The 21,004-nt window shown below is 43.3% G+C and overlaps 1 protein-coding gene across 1 annotated transcript; it reads right to left on the reverse strand.

The window, feature by feature from the left end:
- Nucleotides 1-2,936: 2,936 nt before the first annotated feature.
- Nucleotides 2,937-20,115, reverse strand: LOC308299882 (thrombospondin-3b-like; the record flags this gene model as incomplete). The annotated part of the gene is made up of 15 exons (XM_080743663.1): nucleotides 2,937-2,992; nucleotides 3,946-4,085; nucleotides 4,795-4,967; nucleotides 7,902-8,098; nucleotides 8,282-8,330; nucleotides 9,476-9,654; nucleotides 10,812-11,005; nucleotides 11,652-11,704; nucleotides 12,350-12,468; nucleotides 14,209-14,368; nucleotides 15,450-15,557; nucleotides 16,364-16,474; nucleotides 17,708-17,860; nucleotides 17,972-18,046; nucleotides 19,975-20,115. Coding segments are annotated over 15 exons (1,908 nt in total), but the record flags the coding sequence as incomplete, so codon positions are not given.
- Between the last annotated feature and the right edge of the window lie 889 nt (nucleotides 20,116-21,004).

Genomic DNA, 21,004 nt, shown 5'->3' on the forward strand with positions numbered 1-21,004 from the left:
ACATGTCCAGTACTCACCAGTACATGCCCAGTGCTCACCAGTACATGCCCAGTACTCACCAGTACATGTCCAGTACTCACCCACATGCCCAGTACTCACCAGTACATGTCCAGTACTCACCAGTACATGCCCAGTACTCACCAGTACATGCCCAGTACTCACCAGTACATGTCCAGTACTCACCAGTACATGCCCAGTACTCACCAGTACATGCCCAGTACTCACCAGTACATGCCCAGTACTCACCAGTACACGCCCAGTACTCACCAGTACACGCCCAGTACTCAACAGTACATGCCCAGTACTCACCAGTACATGTCCAGTACTCACCAGTACATGCCCAGTACTCACCAGTACATGCCCAGTACTCACCAGTACATGCCCAGTACTCACCAGTACATGCCCAGTACTCACCAGTACACGCCCAGTACTCACCCACGCATGGCACTTTTGGGAACACTTTGATTTCCTGGTATCGGTCAAAGAGCAAGCATTCCATAATAGGCCACTGTAAATAATAATACAAGCATGTATATACCACCTCTCATTAAAAATTGCTTGTACAATGTGTTGTTGTTCAATATGCACAGTCTAAGACAGACTTCCTTAATAGAACAATAAATCAAATGTAGCTTTGTGCAAAATTATACTATTGTATCTGCTTTATACCCGTCCGCCCGGGGCGTATAACAGTTCCAGCATAGAATCTGACCACATTAAAATAGAAGAAACCTTTTAGTTTACTAAAATAAATATAAAAAACAGGCTTTACACAAAAGCTTTACACTAAAGCTTATAGAGAAAGTATCCTTAAAAATAAGAAAGCAAATCTACAAGCTCACAAGGTGTTGTGATCTGCTATGTTTGCAATGTTTCTGACCTTGTTGAATCTTGTTGAAACCATATATAACAAAACTAAAACTAAAACTCCCTTTCAAACAAGACTGGAAAGCAAAAAGTCTTGATTGATTTCACATCTACACCTTCTAGTTCAACTTTATCAATATTTAATGTCACATGGAGTTTTGAAGTCCATTTTTCACCCCCGTTGTGTCCTGTCCTGTCTATGGCGCCCTGTTATCTGTAGTTACAGATATCTTACTTTACATCCGGTCTGTGGCTTTTGTTTTATGAACATACTGCAAATTCTTCTCCTCGCCACACATGACCAACCTGATTGTTTTATCAGTATTCTATCAAAATGACATTTCAAAATACAGTCATGACTCGATAAAGAACAGTGAGTGAAGGGCTTCCAAACGTCCTCTAGTCTTCTGAGTGATAGAAGATTACTTGTATAAACGTATACTAGGTAGTGAGTTGTGACAGGCTACACCAAAAATACTAATCTGACTCACAAGGTTTGCACCCGACAGTGAAGATAGCATAGTGAGTTGCTACTGGTGGACTTGTGATGGGACGTACTGAGAGCCAATATAAAAAACAAGTAAAAGTTGTGTATTCAGATTTTTACTTGAGTAAAATTACAAAAGTTTTGGCATCAAATCGTCAAGTAGCAAAAGTTAAACTATTCATGCAGGTTTTTATTTGTTCCCTTTTTGTCTGTTCAAATCGTTCAAAACACATCAGCTGTACAAGCTGTGAGCCTGAGGTATAAAGTATTGAAAAACGTAAAAGTAATGTAAAGGTAGGCTAACTAAAAATTGTACTTCAAGGGAATGTTCTAAAACTAAGACATTTATAAAAAAAAAGACAATATTTTAGATTTGTTGACAAATATACAAATTATTTAAAACAAAAAAGTTGTGTAGTTGTTTAATAAGGTGAAAATGGATTAACTCTACATGCGCACGCACGCACACTCGTGTGCACACACGCACACACATGCACACGCACGCACGCACACAAACACACGCACACGCACACACACACACACACACACACACGCACACGCACGCTCAAATCTCACCTCTAAATGAATAATCCTAACCCTAAATCTAATCTCTAAATCACTGGTTTTCAACCAGTGGTCCTTGAGTTGGTAACCAAATGGACCCTTATACGGTAGATCTTTAACTCTTGAGAGCGTAACATTAAATCAGGTCCATTTGGTTTCATTTTACGATCTCAAGAGTTAACATCTTTGTTAAACATCTGCAATACTTAATTTATTTACAAGGAGTCTACGGAATCACACAATGTGTAGACTTGTGTGTGCACTAGGGCATTCACCAAATATTCCAATATTCGAATATCAAAGTCACTATTCCACATTGTTCACCGAAGTCAAATATTCGCTTATTATTATTTTAATTTTTTTTCTCTTTAGAAATATATATAGTTTATAAAGCTTGGCTAGATAGGAAGTCATAAGAATGTGCTGTCAATGCCCCTGGTGGATGAATTTGTTAATGCTCTATACCAGGGGTTCTCAAACCTTTTTTAGGCTGTGACCCCCAAAATAAACATATTTGAACTGGGGACCCCCACCCTGACAAGCACTTGGAATTGTAGGTATTACATTTAATGTGACTCGGTTCCGCAGATATAATATTTAAATTTTAATATTTTGAAAATAGCAGATCTACATGCTCACAACGCCTCGCGTTGCGAGGTGTTGTGAACATGTAGATCGGCTATTTTCACAATGTTCACCTCTTGCTTACTTAATATTTGACAGTTTGGCCAGTCCTGTCGAATATTCGACTATTGGAATACTTTGAGGTTGAATAATTCGAATACTAAAAATCACTATTCGTGAAAAATGCCCTAGTGTGCACACACACACATGAACACAATGAAACAAAGGCACAGGTGATGTGTTATTATAGTGTTCAGGTCTTGGGTTGTCATCGTCATGACAACAATACACAGGTCTTTAAAACAATCAAATCTATGAGGAGGATGAAGCAAGTCCTGTCTGTCACCAAGGAAACAGCCCCCTCCGCTGGCGGGACGCAGCACTGCACCGTAGCTCACACCTTGATGTGGATGAACCTCCGGTAGACCTGGTAATCCTCTGGAACAGTGTCTGCAGGAACATACACAATACATTATGAACATGCTGGATTCTGATTGGAGGATCAGTGAATAATGACCTCTGAACTCGATAACAGACGAGGCTCATTTTGTGCCATTTGGCAGTTAGTCGAGGGCCTTAGGGAGATAGAATGGTAATTTCGTGCTAATCAGTCTAAAAGCACCAAATTTTACACAGATGTAGCCCAGGGTATGCTCTAATGATTTAGTAGGGCGCCCGAGTCGGCGACCTTTGAGGTCGCCACAGCGGCCAAACTTTCTATACAGGAGGAAAATACCCAGAAAACCTTTTTTTCTGGGTATTTAAGTAGGATGTGAGGGGTCTAACTAGGGGTTTGTCATGAAGCTGAATCCATAGCATAGCATTTGTTTTGCACAAAAAACATTCCTTGGGCTACAAATGGCCCAAGAAAATGATGGTTTAGTGATGGAAAGTGATGAGTCATCACTTTTCACAGTTTTCTGGGCGTTTTCTGGGGCCATTTGTAGCCCAAGGAATGTTTTGGGCTACATCTGTGCAACATTTGGAGCTTTTAGACTGATTAGCACGAAAAATCCCTAAGGCTTCCGACTAGGTCATGTAAACAAACACACAGTGTCAGCTAAAAATTGCGCTCAAGAATGCTATTGAAAACATCTGAAGGCGAGAAACAGACAGAAAGCAGTAACCAGATCTTGATTCTATTTTATCAGCACCTCCCGTTGTCTTCCGGGGCGACTGCATTGCACTGGACGCACCTGGGTCCATTCATTAATTTATTTTTTAAGTAGCCATGTAATAATGCTCCCCATTGATTATCACCCTTGTATAGACCTGTGTTGTTAGTGTGCTGACTGAAATGGCTTACTGTTCCGGCAAAGAACGAAAAGTAAAAGAAGGAAAGTTCAAAAATGTGTGTGTGTGTGTGTGCGTGCGTGCGTGCGTGCGTGCGTGCGTGTGCGTACCATTGCAGCGGTATCCCAGGTTGGACCAGATGATCTGTTCCTGGGAGAAGCAGAAGACCCCCAGCCTGCCTCCCCTCATGGTGCTGTCCACCACCACCCCAGAGTCTGCTACCAGGTCCATGCCTTCATACAGCATCACCCTGTAACCATGACGACACATAGCATCACCCCGTAACTATGACAACACACAGCATCACCCTGTAACCATGACAACATACTGCATCACCCTGGAACCATGACGACACATAGCATCACCCCGTAACTATGACAACACACAGCATCACCCTCTGACCTCTGTGACATTCCTAGGGAGAGGTTCCTGGAATGTATCCCATAAACCATTGTGAATTGCACCGCAGAGCACTCAGTTTAGTTATCCAGGCCAGGATATGGCCTGACACACAGTGATTTTCACCTCTGCGGCCGCTCTTATCTTCATCTTTAAAATAGCGCATCATACATAATTTGTAAACTCGCTCGGATGTATTTTTAGCAGTATGGGTAATGCAGTTCTTCTCTGTGGGATCGTTATTAAAATTGTTTTCTCACTCAACAGTAAACAAACCAAAATAAAGTTTAAGTGTATAGCGGGTATCTGCACATTTCTAAAGTACATTGAAGGACACCTCGCAATGCGAGGCGTTGTGAGCATGTAGATCTGCTATTTTCACAATAGAACCGTGTTATACAAAATGTAATGCCTTCAACTCTTAGTGCCCGTCAGGGAGGGGGGTCTCCAGTTAAAATATCGCGGCCTGAAAAGGTTGAGAACCACTACCCTATGGTGTCAATGAATGGGCAGTTTACTGTGTCGCTCTATGTGAGCAGGTGGTGTGGGTGGAGCCTCACCTGATGTAGCCCACCTGCGGGCGGTGCAGCAGCTTCCAGCGGTAGGAGGTCTTGTCCCTCCAGCCCACGTTGCGGGGGTCCTTCCACAGCAGGGTGACCTCGCCCGGGGTGTCGCCCGTGTGCCACAGGGCGTTGCGCAGGAACTCCCCGGGCCCCGTACGAGACTTCACCGCCTGCGGACGACCATGGGTTATAATAGTGCAGGGTTGGGCAACTTTGATGATGGCGAGGGCCACTATATTTCCACACTCACTCCAGAGGGCCACAATGCATATTGTTACTGTCGAGCAAAAACCTCTTGTCTCCATGAGTAGCAAAAATAGCCGATCTACAAGCTCAAAACGTGTCGCAGCGCAACACTTTTGAGCTTGTAGATCGGCTATTTTTGCTACTTTTGAATTGGAGCACTGAATTATCTTTTGTTATTTTTTTATTTTGTTTAATTTCACATGCATTTAGTTATACTTATGTACAATTTATGAACTTAATTAAAAATACATTGGACATAAAAAAGACGTAAGCAATTTACCCCGAGTGAGAGGACATTATGCCTCGTCCGATAACACCCTAAAGGCCCATTCCCACTGGGCCAGATAACAGATATCTGGAGATATTTCTCCAGATATTTTTCCATGCAAAGTGGATGGTAGATACAGATAAAAAAAATATTTGCCACAGATAAAAGTATCTGTGGCAAATATCTGTGGTAGATTTTTTTTTATCTGTATCTACCATCCACTTTGCATGGAAAAATATCTGGAGAAATATCTCCAGATATCTGTTATCTGGCCCAGTGGGAATGGGCCTTAACACAGGACATTATCAGAGCATAATGTCCGACCCCGAGTGGTAAATAGCTTTTCTACCACTTTTTCCCTTATACATGAAAGAAAACACATAGTTGTAACTTGCAAGGATCTTAAGTTACAATCATTATTGCCTATAAAACTTCCGCGAGACAGCAGATAGTTCCACCAACAACATCTTCTACTCACCAACAGATGGCGCCAACTCCATACTAATCCATGCGTCTAGCTTACAGCTAAGCTAACGTCAGTTAGAAGTACCGTTCCGGCCGTAAATAGAGGCTGTTCGCTTCCAGAAAGGCATAGGTTCAGAGAAAAGGGGCTTTAAAGTTGGCGGATTGCATTGGATCCAAATAAATCGGCGACTATAGCATGCACGTTAGTGAACATAGGACCGTTGCCACGGTCATTTGTTGGTTGGGGGAAAGGTGTTCCGACTACCTCCTGAAGTCCCCGGATGTACACTGAGGCTCATTGATCTCGGACAAGTCCTCACACACAAACTTTGCGGCAGTAGTTCTCTCATAACCTCCGGAATTTAGCCAATCAGAATCCAGTATTTGAACACGTGACTCGAAAAAGTGGTAGAATAACATTTTAATACTACTAGTCATTAAAGTGGGGTTGTATGTTTGGAATTGTAACAGCTGAAATCTATAATACAAGTTAATATCAGTATTCTGATATGAACCTGTGGGCCGCATTGAGTGAAGGTGGGGGCCGCATGTGGCCCCCGGGCCGCCAGTTGCCCATGTATGTATTAGTGTGTTAGTGATGTCTGAGGAAGGTCTGTGACGGAAACCTTGCATAATAGAAGTGTTCATTTTGCAAGCATAGATGGTGGTGCGGGTCATTATGTACATCCTGTGCATGTTTTAGATTATATGAGTTGAAATGAACGAAATAACTCAAGCTAGAATTGACATTTTAATGAGTCGCTTTAACCCAGTCGTATTAACCCATTAACCATTATTTTACTTTGGCTACTCAAAACTTGCAGCTTATAGGATGAGATGGTAGATCAGCTATTTTAGAACAAAATCATGAACAATCGAGCAAATCCTTAAATATATATATATATATTTTTTTTAAGGGGAACATTTTTTAACTCAAAATATAGGCTACCCTGGAACAGGTTTTAGGGTTAGGTTTAGGCATAGTTTTACTGAGGTTAGGGTTTGGGTTAGGTTTAGGCATAGTGGTTAACATTCACCAGGTTAGCATTCACCTGCGTCGGCAGTTTAGCATTGACCAGTGTCGAAATAATGGAACGTAGAAAAAAGTGTTATGTTGCAATATCGACATGCTCCCGAATGCAAGTAGGTCTGTTAGTTTAGTACCTTTAGCTGCAGGCCAGGCTGTGCCATGGTTCAGGTTGGGTCATGGTTTAGGTTGGGTCATGGTTCAGGTTGGGTCATGGTTCAGGTTGGGTCATGGTTTAGGTTGGGTCATGGTTCAGGTTGGGTCATGGTTTAGGTTGGGTCATGGTTTAGGTTGGGTCATGGTTCAGGTTGGGTCATGGTTTAGGTTGGGTCATGGTTCAGGTTGGGTCATGGTTCAGGTTGGGTCATGGTTCAAGTTGGGTCATGGTTCAGGTTGGGTCATGGTTTAGGTTGGGTCATGGCTCAAGTTGGGTCATGGTTCATAACTTTAACTGCTTTAGTGCCTATCCCGAACTAGTTCGGGATAATTTGGACCGTCCTGGGTGCCTATCCCGAACTAGTTCAGCTTTTAAAAAAAATATATATTTGTAAAAAATATATATATAAATATTTTTTTATTTTTTCGAGCCGGGCCGCCGGCCGCCATCTGTTTAGACGGCCCACGAGAGCGTCGCGCCGCCGATATTTACCATCTACTCCAATGCAATCCAGGATCTTTAGAGCTAATTTTCTCTGTTCCATGCATATCCATGAGGTGTGCAAGGTTTAATCATGGCTAAATCGCCGAAAATAGGGCTTCTAAAATGCTTTGTAGCCAATTGCTAACTTCAAGCTAACTTCATCCTGTCCCTGTTGATGACACAAAGGAAAGTGTTCAGGCTTGTCATGGCTGCGCACGGCTTGTGCTGTTACAGCGCTTGTGGATGGGTGTTTTCTATGGCCACTGGGCGCCCTCTAGTGGTGAAAAGGTGGCATTGAAAGCGTTAACTGCAGGCCGGGCTGGGCCATGGCTCAGGTTGGGTCATGGTTTAGGTTGGGTCATGGTTCAGGTTGGGTCATGGTTTAGGTTGGGTCATGGTTCAGGTTGGGTCATGGTTTAGGTTGGGTCATGGCTCAAGTTGGGTCATGGTTCATATACCTTTAACTGCAGACCGGGCTGGGCCATGGCTCTGAAAGGCAGAGACTGCCAGTAGGTCTGCTCCGTCTGCTTCCACATCACCACATAGAAGCTGCCAGAGTCCTGGTAGCCGAAGATGAAGCCCACATAGTCGTCGTCTGTAGCCGTGTTGACGTGGAACGTCCCCTCAAAGTCCACCCCGTTGAACGCACTGTAGCCTGGACAGGACAGGACAGGACAGGACAGGACAGGACAGGACAGGACAGGACAGGACAGGACAGGACAGGACAGGACATGACATGAGATTAGTGTTAAAGATGGGGTGCCATAGTTTTTTGCTTCACTGAAATGGGTACATATGACCATTGTCAATAAGGAAATAGGACTGTGACACGACTCACCTATAGCCAATCCTGGATCACTGTTCATGGTCTGAACCATCTCCATCCCCTGAAACCACAAGAACAATCAAAGCAATGCTCTAAGGACCATGAAAACAATGCACAATGGAGTCAGTTTTAGTTTTCCTATTGTAATGTGCATTAGTCAGGGGTAAGATTCATGCAGAACTATGCATTATAGTGCTGTATGTAGACTATAGCTACATTAAAACAGTGATAAATGGAACAGAGGTGTGGAGGTGTGACTATAACGAGGATAAGGAAGAGGGCAACTCGATTCACACTCTCACTCCAGGGACCACATTGCATCTGCACTCTCACCAGTAGTGTACATGAATACCAGAATGCCAACCCTAAACTTATTTCAAAGCTTATCCTCAGTAAAACAAATACCAGAATACAAAAGCCGCCTCACCGATCGGCCGGTGGAAGGAAAATGAGGGCGAGTGTGAATTGGGCTGAGCGATCTGGTTACCGTTTACATCTACACACACAAATTAAAACTAACTGAAATTGAAAAGACAGAAGTTAAATGGAAACTATGTAACTTTAAGACTACAATTAACATATATGTATATACTGTACATTTTCCTTTATCAGTCACTATATTATTGTGCTGTGGTGTTTCCTTGCACAAAATACAGCTCATGGCTGTATGGCTGTACTACCTGTTTGATGCCTGTCAAAGAAAGGAGGGCTAAACGTGTTTGTATACACATATACTTGCCTAGATCCCCTTTAAAAAGAAATAAAAAACATACAAATGAATGGGAAATTAAGTATTTAAGAATAAAGACCTTATTGAGGACCACCCACTTGGGGTCTATCTGACCTTATTGAGGACCACCCAGTTGGGGTCTATCTAACCTTATTGAGGACCACCCAGTTGGGGTTTATCTGACCTTATTGAGGACCACCCAGTTGGGGTCTATCTGACCTTATTGAGGACCACCCAGTTGGGGTCTATCTGACCTTATTGAGGACCACCCAGTTGGGGTCTATCTGACCTTATTGAGGACCACCCACACAGAGGGGGTCTATCTGACCTTATTGAGGACCACCCAGTTGGGGTCTATCTGTCCTTGTTGAGGACCACCCAGTCAGTGGGGGTCTATCTGACCTTATTGAGGACCACCCAGTCAGTGGGGGTCTATCTGACCTTATTGAGGACCACCCAGTTGGGGTCTATCTGACCTTATTGAGGACCACCCAGTTGGGGTCTATCTGGGCGTCTCCCTCTGGGTCCAGGACCACGGTCTGGAAGGCTCTGAAGTCGGTCATGGTGACCTCAGCGCTCTCTGGACACGCGTCCATGCGGTCCTCCACCGAGTCGTTGTCAAAGTCCGTCTCACACATGTCCCCCACGCCGTCTCCTGAGGGGACAAGCATTTAGAATGAACGATTAAAACAATCTGTCTCACACATGTCCCCCACGCTGTCGCCTGATTGGACAAGCATTTAGAATGAACAATTAAAACAATCTGTCTCATGCATGTCCCCCATGCCGTCTCCTGATTGGACAATCATTTAGAATGAATACATTATTCATTATCTGTCTCACACATGTCCCCTACACCGTCTACTGAAGAGGACAAGCGTTTAGAATGAATGATTAAAACAATCTGTCTCACACATATTCTCTATGCCGTTTCCTGAGAGGGACAAGCATTTAGAATGAATGATTAAAAATCTGTCTCACACATGTCCCCAATGCTGTCTCCTGAGGTGTCATAAACAAACACCTAATATAGTTGTTGTCAGCTGGAAACCTTGTATGTTCAAAACCATTACTTTTCAAGAAATGTAAAAAAATAACCTGTGTTCTAATGTATCCATTGCAGTTAATATTTTGTGACAAGTGCTTGTTCATACTTGTTTGCAGCATGGCCTGAATTACCGCTGAGATAACTTCAAGTGGCGCTGTTGTGCAGCCTTCAAGTGGCCACTGTTGAGCAGCCCATTTACACTGAGCACACGTGGACACCAAAGGCACCTCTCACTTCACACCCTTTTTGTTTGTAGATGGGCGATATTTGCTACTTAAAAGCCACAACTTGCAAAATGCCACTACAGTACTTCTACACCATTATCCCCAATGGCAGTTGGATTGTGTTATATCGGTGCGGTCTCTCCTTTAGTGAGACACACAAATCCAGTCTATTAGACTTTTTTTTAGGCTTTTGTCATTTTTATATGATATATGAAAATGTCTCCAAATGAAAACGCCTAGACATACACTTAGCAAAACATGTGTAAAATATTCATATTCTGTAGTTTTATCATGTCCTTTGAAATTGGGCTAGGTAAGGCTTCAAACTTTGGCCATGTTGTGTTTTCCAGCTACTATATGACAATAACAGTGTTATGCAGGCATCTATTTATAGACAATATTTAGGCGAGAATTAAAAACCTTCTATTCCAGTAAGTTCAAACTTGGATTACTCTACTTGTAGGTAGTTTGTACCGTCTGTATCAGTCTGGCTGGGGTTGTATATATGTATACTGTATATATATTATAGGTAGTTTGTACCATCTGTATCAGTCTGGCTGGGGTTGGCGATCAGACGACAGTTGTCGGGTCCGGGCGGCACGGTGTCGGGGACTCCGTCGTTGTCGTCATCGTCGTCACACTCGTCCCCCTGGCCGTCGTTGTCCGAGTCCAGCTGGGAGCTGTTGGGGACCTGGGGACAGTTGTCCCTCGTGTCCTGATGGCCGTCTCCGTCCCTGAAACGATGGCGATGATGGAATGATGATGGAAACGTTTGGATGTCTCTTTATACCCAGACTCTATCCACAACTTTCCTACATCCCATTGTGCATTGCGCAGAATACAGTTTACAGTTTAGGCATTTAGCAGACGCTTTAATCCAAAGCGATTTACAATAAGCAGATAAAATATCACAATAATAAACAAGATTAAATGTCAGTACATCAACAGCAATATAACACATGCAAATGAATATCTATCTAGAAAAACAATATAATCTGTAAAGAAAAATAAAATAATAAAAAAGGTTTCTAAAAAACCTAAAAAACAAATGCTAACTAGCTTCATGTATGGACATTGATTTTACAGTAGTGCTAAGGGTTTTGGTGGAGCCTGAATGGGCAGGCAACTTCCGGCGCCGCAGCCGAGAGTGATCTACAAGCTCGCATCTGCGACGCGACGTGAGCTTGTATGTCTGCTGTTAACCGGAAGTGTCCCGCAAATAATGCTACAGTAAATTCTCACGGAAACAGGTGGATATTATTCTATAGAATTGTGGAATCGTTGCCTGGCTACGCGAGATTAACCCGACGGTGACAATATTCCATTTTAAATATGACACATGTTATGCAACATTAAAATTAAACTATAAGCATTACTCACATGTCCTGGTTGGTGTCACACACGTCACCCACCAGATCGTTGTCTAGATCAGACTGCACACGCACGCACGCACACCCACACCCACACCCACACACACACACACACACACACACACACAGATCAGACACAATGACAAAGACAGAGAATGAATAAGCCATTTCCTGGGCTCAATTTAGAGGGAATTCGTAGAATCCGCCACAGGTCATAATAGATTAAAACAATAGGCCAGAGAGTTAAAGGACAATGGGACAAGGGTTCATATTTTAGATTGTAAATAGAGGAAACAAAAGATGACTGCTTTCTATTTGCCATTTTGATTTCAGTGGGTGGGTGCATGTGTACAAGTGGCTAAATATATGTCACATCTGCCCATGAATGATTGCGGTGCATCTTGGGAATGGGCTTATTGTGTCTAAAAAGACATATTTAGCCACTTGTATACACTGAAATCAAAATCATTAAAACTGCTAAAACGCTAGAAAGCAGCAAACAAAAACATTTTAACACTCATCTTTTGTTTTCTCTATTTACAAAAATAAAATACCAAACCTTGTTGTAAAAAAAACAAAGTTGTCCTTTAAGGTCATGTTGCAAAAGAATGTTGTGAGAAGAAGTGCATTTTGGGGTTAAACGTGAACGCTGAGGGGAGGCAACAGCCATGGGACCCAGAATGCCCCCCACTGTGGTGTAGTTCTGACCTGCATGGGGTCGTTGACATCGGGGCAGCTGTCACAGGCGTCCCCGACGCCGTCCCCGTCCCGGTCCGTCTGCATGGGGTTGGGGACACGAGGACAGTTGTCCAGGACGTTGGGAATGCCTGGAGGAAGAGAGGACACAGTGGAGGAGAACAGTGGGACATGTGCTCTTTATGCTGGGGATGCCTACAATGAGCAGCAGGTTAAAACAACAACAAACAAGCACACAGAGTTTAAGGCCACCTGCTTTGTTTGTTGTTTATTTCAGGATGGTACATTTATTGAAGTGATATTTGGGGGAGAATACGTAAAAGGAGGAAAGATCATCAGTGTCAGTTTAAGGGCCGATGCATACTCCCCTTTTAAAGCCAAATTTATGTCACAAAATCTCGGCAGAACCGAACAGCTGAATTAACTAGTAAGACTCCCTAATCGGGAGATAAGTGCCCGTCACGTCGCATACACAAACTTTAGAAGGCAATCGCAGCCAATCAGGAGGGAATATGGGAAATGGGACAGATCCATGTTGATGACATGACTTTAGAGATACTGTGTACCGCTTTGCATGATTTTAGGGCAAAATATGTAGGAGCAGTGTTCAAAACATCGTCCTGGTGGTGGCAGGGGCCGAGGTAGTGATTTACCATCCAAGAAGTGTGTGTGCAAAGTTTGGCATGGATAGGGGCAACGGTGGCGGAGATAAGAGTAGGGGCAAAAGTGTGACGTGACGGACAGACAGCCGGTGGAGCTTTTCATAGTAACTTGCGATGACAGTTCCTGCTCCCCCGAACCTCTGAAGGACATCATATTGTAGTTTAGACAGAGACAAATTGAACTCGTCTCTAAAAGTGGAATATGAATCGACCCTTACAGTGTTCCATTTCCAAGTGTGTCTGCTCATTTATGTGTTTAATCACTTCTGATTCTTCCACTATTCCAGTTTATCTTATTCGATATCCTGTATGACTTCTCTACTCTGATTGGATAGAGCTGGACATTCCCATTCTACCTCCTGAGCCACTACGACATGGGGCTTTTTTCTGCCTTTATTGATAGGTGTACAATAGGCTGACAGGAAACAGGGAGAGAGAGGTCGTCAGGATCGGGAATCGAACCTGCGACGCTGCAAGGGCTGGATTACCAGCCTAGGTGCCTGGACCACTACCCTGTGGCCCAGGCAAACCAAGGACTGTTGACGGAATCGTGTGGAAATTGCACACATCAGACCACACAGACTAACGCATCAATGGAGAAAGGGGTGATAAAAGTATGAAAGTGTTTTTTTTTCCTACTTATTTCTACTACTAGTAGGGGGTTCCCTTCCTTTCTCTGCTGTGTCCGAGACTAGACCGTGTTTCAAAAGATTTTCAATTACTTCTTCCTGTGGTATTTGACAGCACATCATAAGGTCATTTGAATGTAAATGTACATTTATTTTATACACATAAATAGCCGATCTACAAGCTCACAAGTTGTCCCAACGCTTGCAAAGTTGCAAGGGCTGCAGACAGTTACTCAAATAAATGTAATTGAATGTCTTTGTTTATAAATGCCTCCTCATTGACCTCATATCACTTTATTAAAGAAAAATCACACCCAATGTGAAGTGAGCGGTGGTCATGCTTGCATAAACTAGGATATAGGTCAAGGATGTAACTGGTGATGTAATACAGGCTACACACACACACACACATTGCTATGGCAAAACGCTGAGGGAAAAGTGGCTACAGACACACGCACAGCCACTCTATGGAGCGGTTTACCACCGCTCAAAAACACACATTATTTGATCATCTTGTCCCTACGGTCGCCACTCGCCATTATGGCATTTTACTTGTTTTATACACGTTTGAACGTCGTACCATCTCCGTCGATATCGTTGTCACAGGTGTCCCCGGCTCCGTTTCCATCGGTGTCTTTCTGGTTGCTGTTGGGGACGTTGGGACAGTTGTCACACGCGTCACCGTAGGAGTCTGTGTCCGAGTTCTGTTGGTCTCTGTTGGGGACCAGACGACAGTTGTCCTGCCAGGACACAAAGAGAAGAAACACCCTGGTTATGATGCAGCCACATGTAGAATATAATGCTACGATATGTGAGCATTAGTAGGGCTGTCAAAATTACAGCGTTATCTTTGGATGATTCGTTTATGGCAGTGGTTCTCAACCAGTGGTCCGGGGACCACCAGCAGTCCTTGAGGGGGTTCCAGGTGGTCCCCAGCTCAATGATGGAGAGTTGGTAACCAAACTGACCCAAACTCTTGAGAGTGTAACGTGAAACCGAGAATTGCTATGTTGATCAACGTTTTGCCTGTTGTCTCTCCTATGGTACCAACATCAATACAGCATGGAATTGTGGACAAAATCTTTATCAAACGATAACAACATATTCTTTTGGGTTCTGAGAGGCTAAATGTCATCAAACAGTGGTTCCGTGGTTCAAATGCTGAATAAATAATGGACCTTGATATGAAAAGGTCATGCTTCAGAGCCACATGACATCACGTAAAGCCTATCAATAGGCAGCCACACTCGCATTTTCGCAGAATTGCATCTTTCTAGTTAAAAACCCTGCGATGCTTTTTGGCAACATTTTTTAAATCATTTTTAAAAACATTTTATAATTAGTTTTCCTGTTCTTTTTTCACATTAACATCAGCATTAAATCCTATTGTTTAGTATTACAATGCCATTGGCCACGATATAAATACCCCCCACAGAGGCTGACATTCACACCTCCCAGAGAAGTTGAAATTCCTGCGTCTGGACGAACAAGATCTCACTTTTTAACTGAAGCTATTCCTCACTAAAACATAAGTAAAATGCCTGTAATATTTTTTTTGGCGATCATTAGAATGTCTTGAACATACGTACATATGTTATTATTGTGAAAGATATCCCCAAAATGCAAATTAGAGCATGATTTATGATTTATGTCTATAAAACCTTACAAAAACATTATTAATTTTTAAACATTACATTTTCCTCTGATTAGGACTCCTACAACACCATCTGACTTTTTTCAATTTTTTTTGGCAAGTAGAAATTAATTCGGGTCTTGCAGGGTTAACAACGTTCCAACGTAAAGAGCGGTGACGCAACGTACTTCCACGTTCTTGATGCCGTCTCCGTCTGCGTCCTCGTCACACTGGTCCCCCACACCGTCCCCGTCTGCGTCCTCCTGACCCGAGTTAGGAGTGTTCACACAGTTATCCTGCACACACACACACACACACGCACGCGCACACACTTAGCCCCCATGTATATGTATATATATGTCACCGTTTTTTTGAGTTTCAGTGAAATTGAGAACAGGAGCGCTTGTCGTGCGGTGCGGGGCGGAACAAGCGGTCGCTTTGATCCACAACAACAACAACAACGACAACGTAGCGTCGGCAGGAATGATAGTGCCTCACCCCACGGAGGTTAGGGTTAGGGTTAGGCATAGTTTTACTGAGGTTAAAGTTAGGGTTATGGTTAGAGTTAGGCATAGTAAGCTAATGGCTAAACACAGCTGATCTAGGCTAGTAGATAAACAACGAAAGAGGTGTCGCAAACAAGTGACGTCAGCGACTACACAAGTGAATGGCTGTTGTCGCCATCTCATGGTGACTACGCAGAATTACACAGGTGCGCTGATAAGAGACTATCAAGGTGAATTGATAGTCGTGTGTGGTGAACGACAAAACGAGTGCTCTTACCCCAGTCTCACTGAGTTACCCAAACTGACTGTAACATATATATTATTGACAGTACAGTCGGTAGATGGGAGAAACGGGGAGAGAAGGGGAATGACACGCAGCAAGGGTCGTCGGGATCGGTACTCGAACCCGCAACATGCTGTCAGGCATCAGAGCCTATTTGGTACGCGCCTGGACCAGTAGGCCAGCGGGCGCCCCATGTACAGTATAGTTACCCTACAGTATACACAGGCTACATGAAAGTTGTTGATCTGCTCACAACGCGACACATTGTGAGCTTGTAGATCTGCTATTTAAACATAAAGTAGTAGATACTCACAGCTCTACAGTGGATGTCGTTATCCATGCAGGGCAGAGCAGAGTCTGGGTATCCATCAATGTCAGAGTCCAGGCCACAGGTGTTCCCGTTCCCCGCCCAGCCAACGTTACACTGAAACATAACAGAACATCATATTAGATCTATATACAATGTTACACTGACACATGAAGAGCAACCATGGTAAACTTCTTTCAATCCTGACATCACAAAACTGCTCAACTTAGTGCTCAACTACTGCTCAACTTAAGGTTGAGCAGTAGCAGTAATACAGTAGCTGTATGCATTTATAAACCACAGGTTTTGTTGAATATCAAATTAGAGCATACAGTATAAGTAGTTTTCTTCTCTACCTTATTTGGATAATAATTTTAAATGACCTGTTGCGCTGGTGTTAAATGTTGGAACACTTCAGAGCCTTGCATGGTTTCCTCTGCCATCGGTGTGTGTGTGTGTGTGTGTGTGTGTGTGTGTGTGTGTGTGTGTGTGTGTGTGTGTGTGTGTGTGTGTGTGTGTGTGTGTGTGTGTGTGAATGGGTGAATGTAATGCACAATCTATGTAAAGTGCCTTGGATAAAGGTGCTATGTAAATGCACCATTTACCATTTTATAGTAGATGGTGAGACTTGAAGGGGCTCAAAACAAATAGGAAACATGTCAGACAGACAGACAGACTGTAGAACAGGGGTTTTCAAAGTGGGTGATGGGGCACCCTGGGGTGCCTTGACAGCAGTCCTGGGGTGCCGCGAGATCATTTGATAATATTTGGAATTTATTTGGACACTTGAAAAAAATATGATTTAGTATAATTTTAAACTTGAAGTATACAAAGTTATTTTCAGTCAGTTCTAACCAAAATGGCTATTATCTCAACGTTTTTCTCGCAACATAATCGCTAAAATATCGTCACTGTCGGGCAGAAACCTCGTATCTGCAAGTTTCAAATGTGTATGTCTTTTGCCCTGCTTCATCATACAAGACCGTCGCACAAAACTAGTGAAAACAGCCGACAAGCACACAACGGCGTTGTGTGCTTGTAGATCTGCTGTTTTCACTAGTTTAGTACATTTTATAGATGATAAATACAAAACGAACGGTTTTGGACATACAAGGTTTCCACCCGACAACGACGATATGCTATAAATATAAGGTGCTGGGAGTGAAAATTATAATGTAGGGGTGCCTCGGATTAAAAAAATATTCATGGGGTGCCCTGAGACAAAAAAGTTTGGGGACCCCTGCTGTAGAGCCTACAGTGTAGACAGACACAGACAGACAGACAGACAGACAGACAGACAGACAGACAGACAGACAGACAGACAGTAAACAAACAGACAGGCAGACTAACCCGACAGGACACATCCCCGGTGCGCTCCAGGTCACAGCGAGCGTTGGGGTCACATGGGTTGACCCCCAGCGCTGCACAGGAGCGACGCAGGGAACACCCCACGGTCTGGTTCCCATGGTAACCATCCTTACACTCGCCACACCTGTACGACCCCTGCTGGTGCATGGGGAGAAGTACACCCCCAAAAGATTATATCCCCAAAACATTATTTGATGACAGTTATTGGCTTAGGAATGCAACAAAAACAAACAAAAACACACTAACCTCGGTGTTGATACAAACAGAGTTGGGAACACAGCTGCTGGATGAGTCAGCACACTCATCTACATCTGTACACAGCTGCACACATAAACAACAAGGTTAACTAACTCTCACTCATCTACATCAACAAAAACAAGGGTTAACATCACAATAAATATATCTATACATTACGCATATCTCTGTGTGTGTGTATCGTCATAACTAAACTAGGAAATCTGCTTTAAATAGGTGGTGGCATAGTTTTGTACTTTTTCTGTTTTCTATGTGTCTATGGAGTTAACGTTATTCTAATAGACCCCCAGGTGTGGTTATAATGTGCGGATTTGCCTTCCCTGTGTATTTTTGGTTACTTCCTGAAAGCTGAAAGCCACTAAGTCAAAAGGCCCAACTGAACTCAACAATGATGCTAACTTCAGCTGGGTCACCACCCACCATGACAACCAGGCATACTTAATGAACAGGTGGGTGTGGCCACATAAAAACATAATTTTAAGCTTTTTTGGAAAATAATCTTCCTCCTAGTATATTCTAGCCTCGTACACAGTTTACTAGGTTAAGTATAATCATAATGCCTGATAATCATGTTTTAGGGGGGGGGGGGGGGGGGGGAATCATGGCACCACATCTTTAAAAAACAACTAATTGAAAACATGAATAATAATAATATTAACCCTTTCAAAGCCACGGGGAGCCCCTTAATGTTAAAACCGTACCCTATCGCACATCCCAGCGGGGAGTCTCAGCCACGTCGTACTTTCCCGGACTTTGTCATTAAAACCGGAATAAATGATTTTGATCCGAAAATCGGCGATCGTCTAACCTTCCCTAGTCACCACTCGTGCATTGATAGCTCATGGCTGGGCTGACATGAAGCAGAAGTGATGTCATTGGCCTTTCCTTTTCCAAGGCACATTACCCTATTCGGTTACTGTCTCTACCCTGGTGCTTCTACAGCAGCCATGCTAGGGGCTATGCTAGCGAAAATCTTCAGTTCTGCTTTTGAGTCACACATGGACTATTTGCGGGGACATTTACCCCATTCTATCCCAACGGAGAACCAGATAATCACGGTGAGTTTATGACCTGGGGGGAAAAAAAAAGAAAAAATCACACCCGTGTGAAGTGGAGCTGTGTGTGTGTGTGTGTGTGTGTGTGTGTGTGTGTGTGTGTGTGTGTGTGTGTGTGTGTGTGTGTGTGTGTGTGTGGATCATGTGTACCGATTTTTGTGACATTTGAAGAAAATGTAGGAAAAGGAGCAAAAAGTGTGTTTTGGAGAAAATTCAAGATGGCGGAAAATCTATCATGGCGCAAATGGGCGTGGCCTATATGGGGAGATGCGTCATGACCCAAGGAATCCAGGGAAAAAATATTTTTAATTTTCCGACCTACGGTTCAAGAGTTACAGGCCAAAACGTAAAGTGGGGTGTTATGGCGCCACCATGCGGCCAAATGACACAATTATTTTTTATTTAATCCTTGAAATCATTATGAACCTCCTCTCCAAGTCTTGAAACTCTAGCCCCTATGGTTTGCGAGAGACAAATAATTGAATGTGAGTTTTTGCGATTCCCATTATAAGTCAATGGGGAAAATTAATTCACTAATAAATTAATATCAATTAAACTATTGAACCTTTCTCTTAGCAAGTTACTAGCCCACGATTCCCGAGTAAGCCGGTCGATTTGACATATGGCGCGAGTGTGTGGTGGCAAAACGAAGTTTAGGAAGTTCAGGCTACATACAGACACACACACACACAGACAGACAGACCCACACGGCCACGTATAGGGAGCCTGTGCTTCACACAGCTCCAAAAACAACGTCGCTGTCCAAGAAGGAAGGGCGGCGGGGTCATGTTTATAAACATAATATTATGTCTCAGATCACAATACAATAATAGAAATCTCACGGCTAATCTACCAACCACCATTCTATTTCGGACGGCAAAGTGTTAATAAAAAAAAAAATCCAAATCCAAATAAGTTGTGTGTGGTGTGTGCTCCTACCTGGTGGTGTTTCTTGGCGTAGTCCACTCCGGTCCCACTGAGGGGGGGTCCAGTGTAGCCCAGAGGACAAGGCTCACAGCTGAACCCTCTGGCAGTGTTCACACACCCCTCTGCTCTGAAGCATGGCTGAGCCAGTTCACACTGTACCAGCACACACACAGTTTACAGTTTAGGCATTTAGCAGACGCTTTTAATCCAAAGCGACTTACAATAAGCAGGTAATACATCTCAGCAGCCATAACCCACAGCGACCCTCTTTAAGTATTTTTTAAGCATCCTGCGCGATAGAATCACATTTACACTGCATCTAAAGACTCCACCTTTTGCACAAAAATCGCGCATTTTTACCCCAATGTTCCTAGCAGCTTCTCCTGAAGCTATTGTATTCGCACGATGTACACTTTGTAGAAAAGTAATGTGTGGGTTTGCTATGCAAATCTTTCCCCAGAGTGTCTCCTACGCAATTTTCGTCACCAAAGTATCAGGTTACAGTTTGCTTCAGCAGTGACGGCCGTGCAGCAGCGACAGCCTAGCTAGCCGAGAGCCTGTATCTTACAAGAAGTTGGCGGCCCTTCGGGCCACTCACCTCTAGAGTTCGGCCCACTCACCTCTTCACAGCAACATACTGTCTGTCTGTCTGTCTGTCTGTCTGTCTGTCTGTGTGTGTGTGTGTGTGTGTGTGTGTGTGTGTGTGTGTGTGTGTGTGTGTGTGTGTGTGTGTGTGCGTGTGTGTGTGTGTGTGTGTAGGGGTGTGTGTGTGTGTGTGTTGCTAAAATGAAAACATTGAAATAATGAAAATAAAACATTGGCAGGCCTATTATAGTAATAATAATAACACAATTAGGCCAAAACTTTTATTTTTTTCAAAAAACTTTTTTTTTTCAAAGAACTTTTTTTTTCAAAAAACTTTTTTTTTCTCAAAAATTAATTTTTTTCTCAAAAAAATTTTTTTTCTCAAAAAAAGAACTACCCATATTTGCCCATTACAAATCCATTTGATTGCTGGTATACCGTGAGGGCCCCCGGAGGG

This window comes from Nannobrachium achirus (assembly GCF_963921795.1).
Source record: "Nannobrachium achirus genome assembly, chromosome: 15".
NCBI classification, from domain to species: Eukaryota; Metazoa; Chordata; class Actinopteri; order Myctophiformes; family Myctophidae; genus Nannobrachium; species Nannobrachium achirus.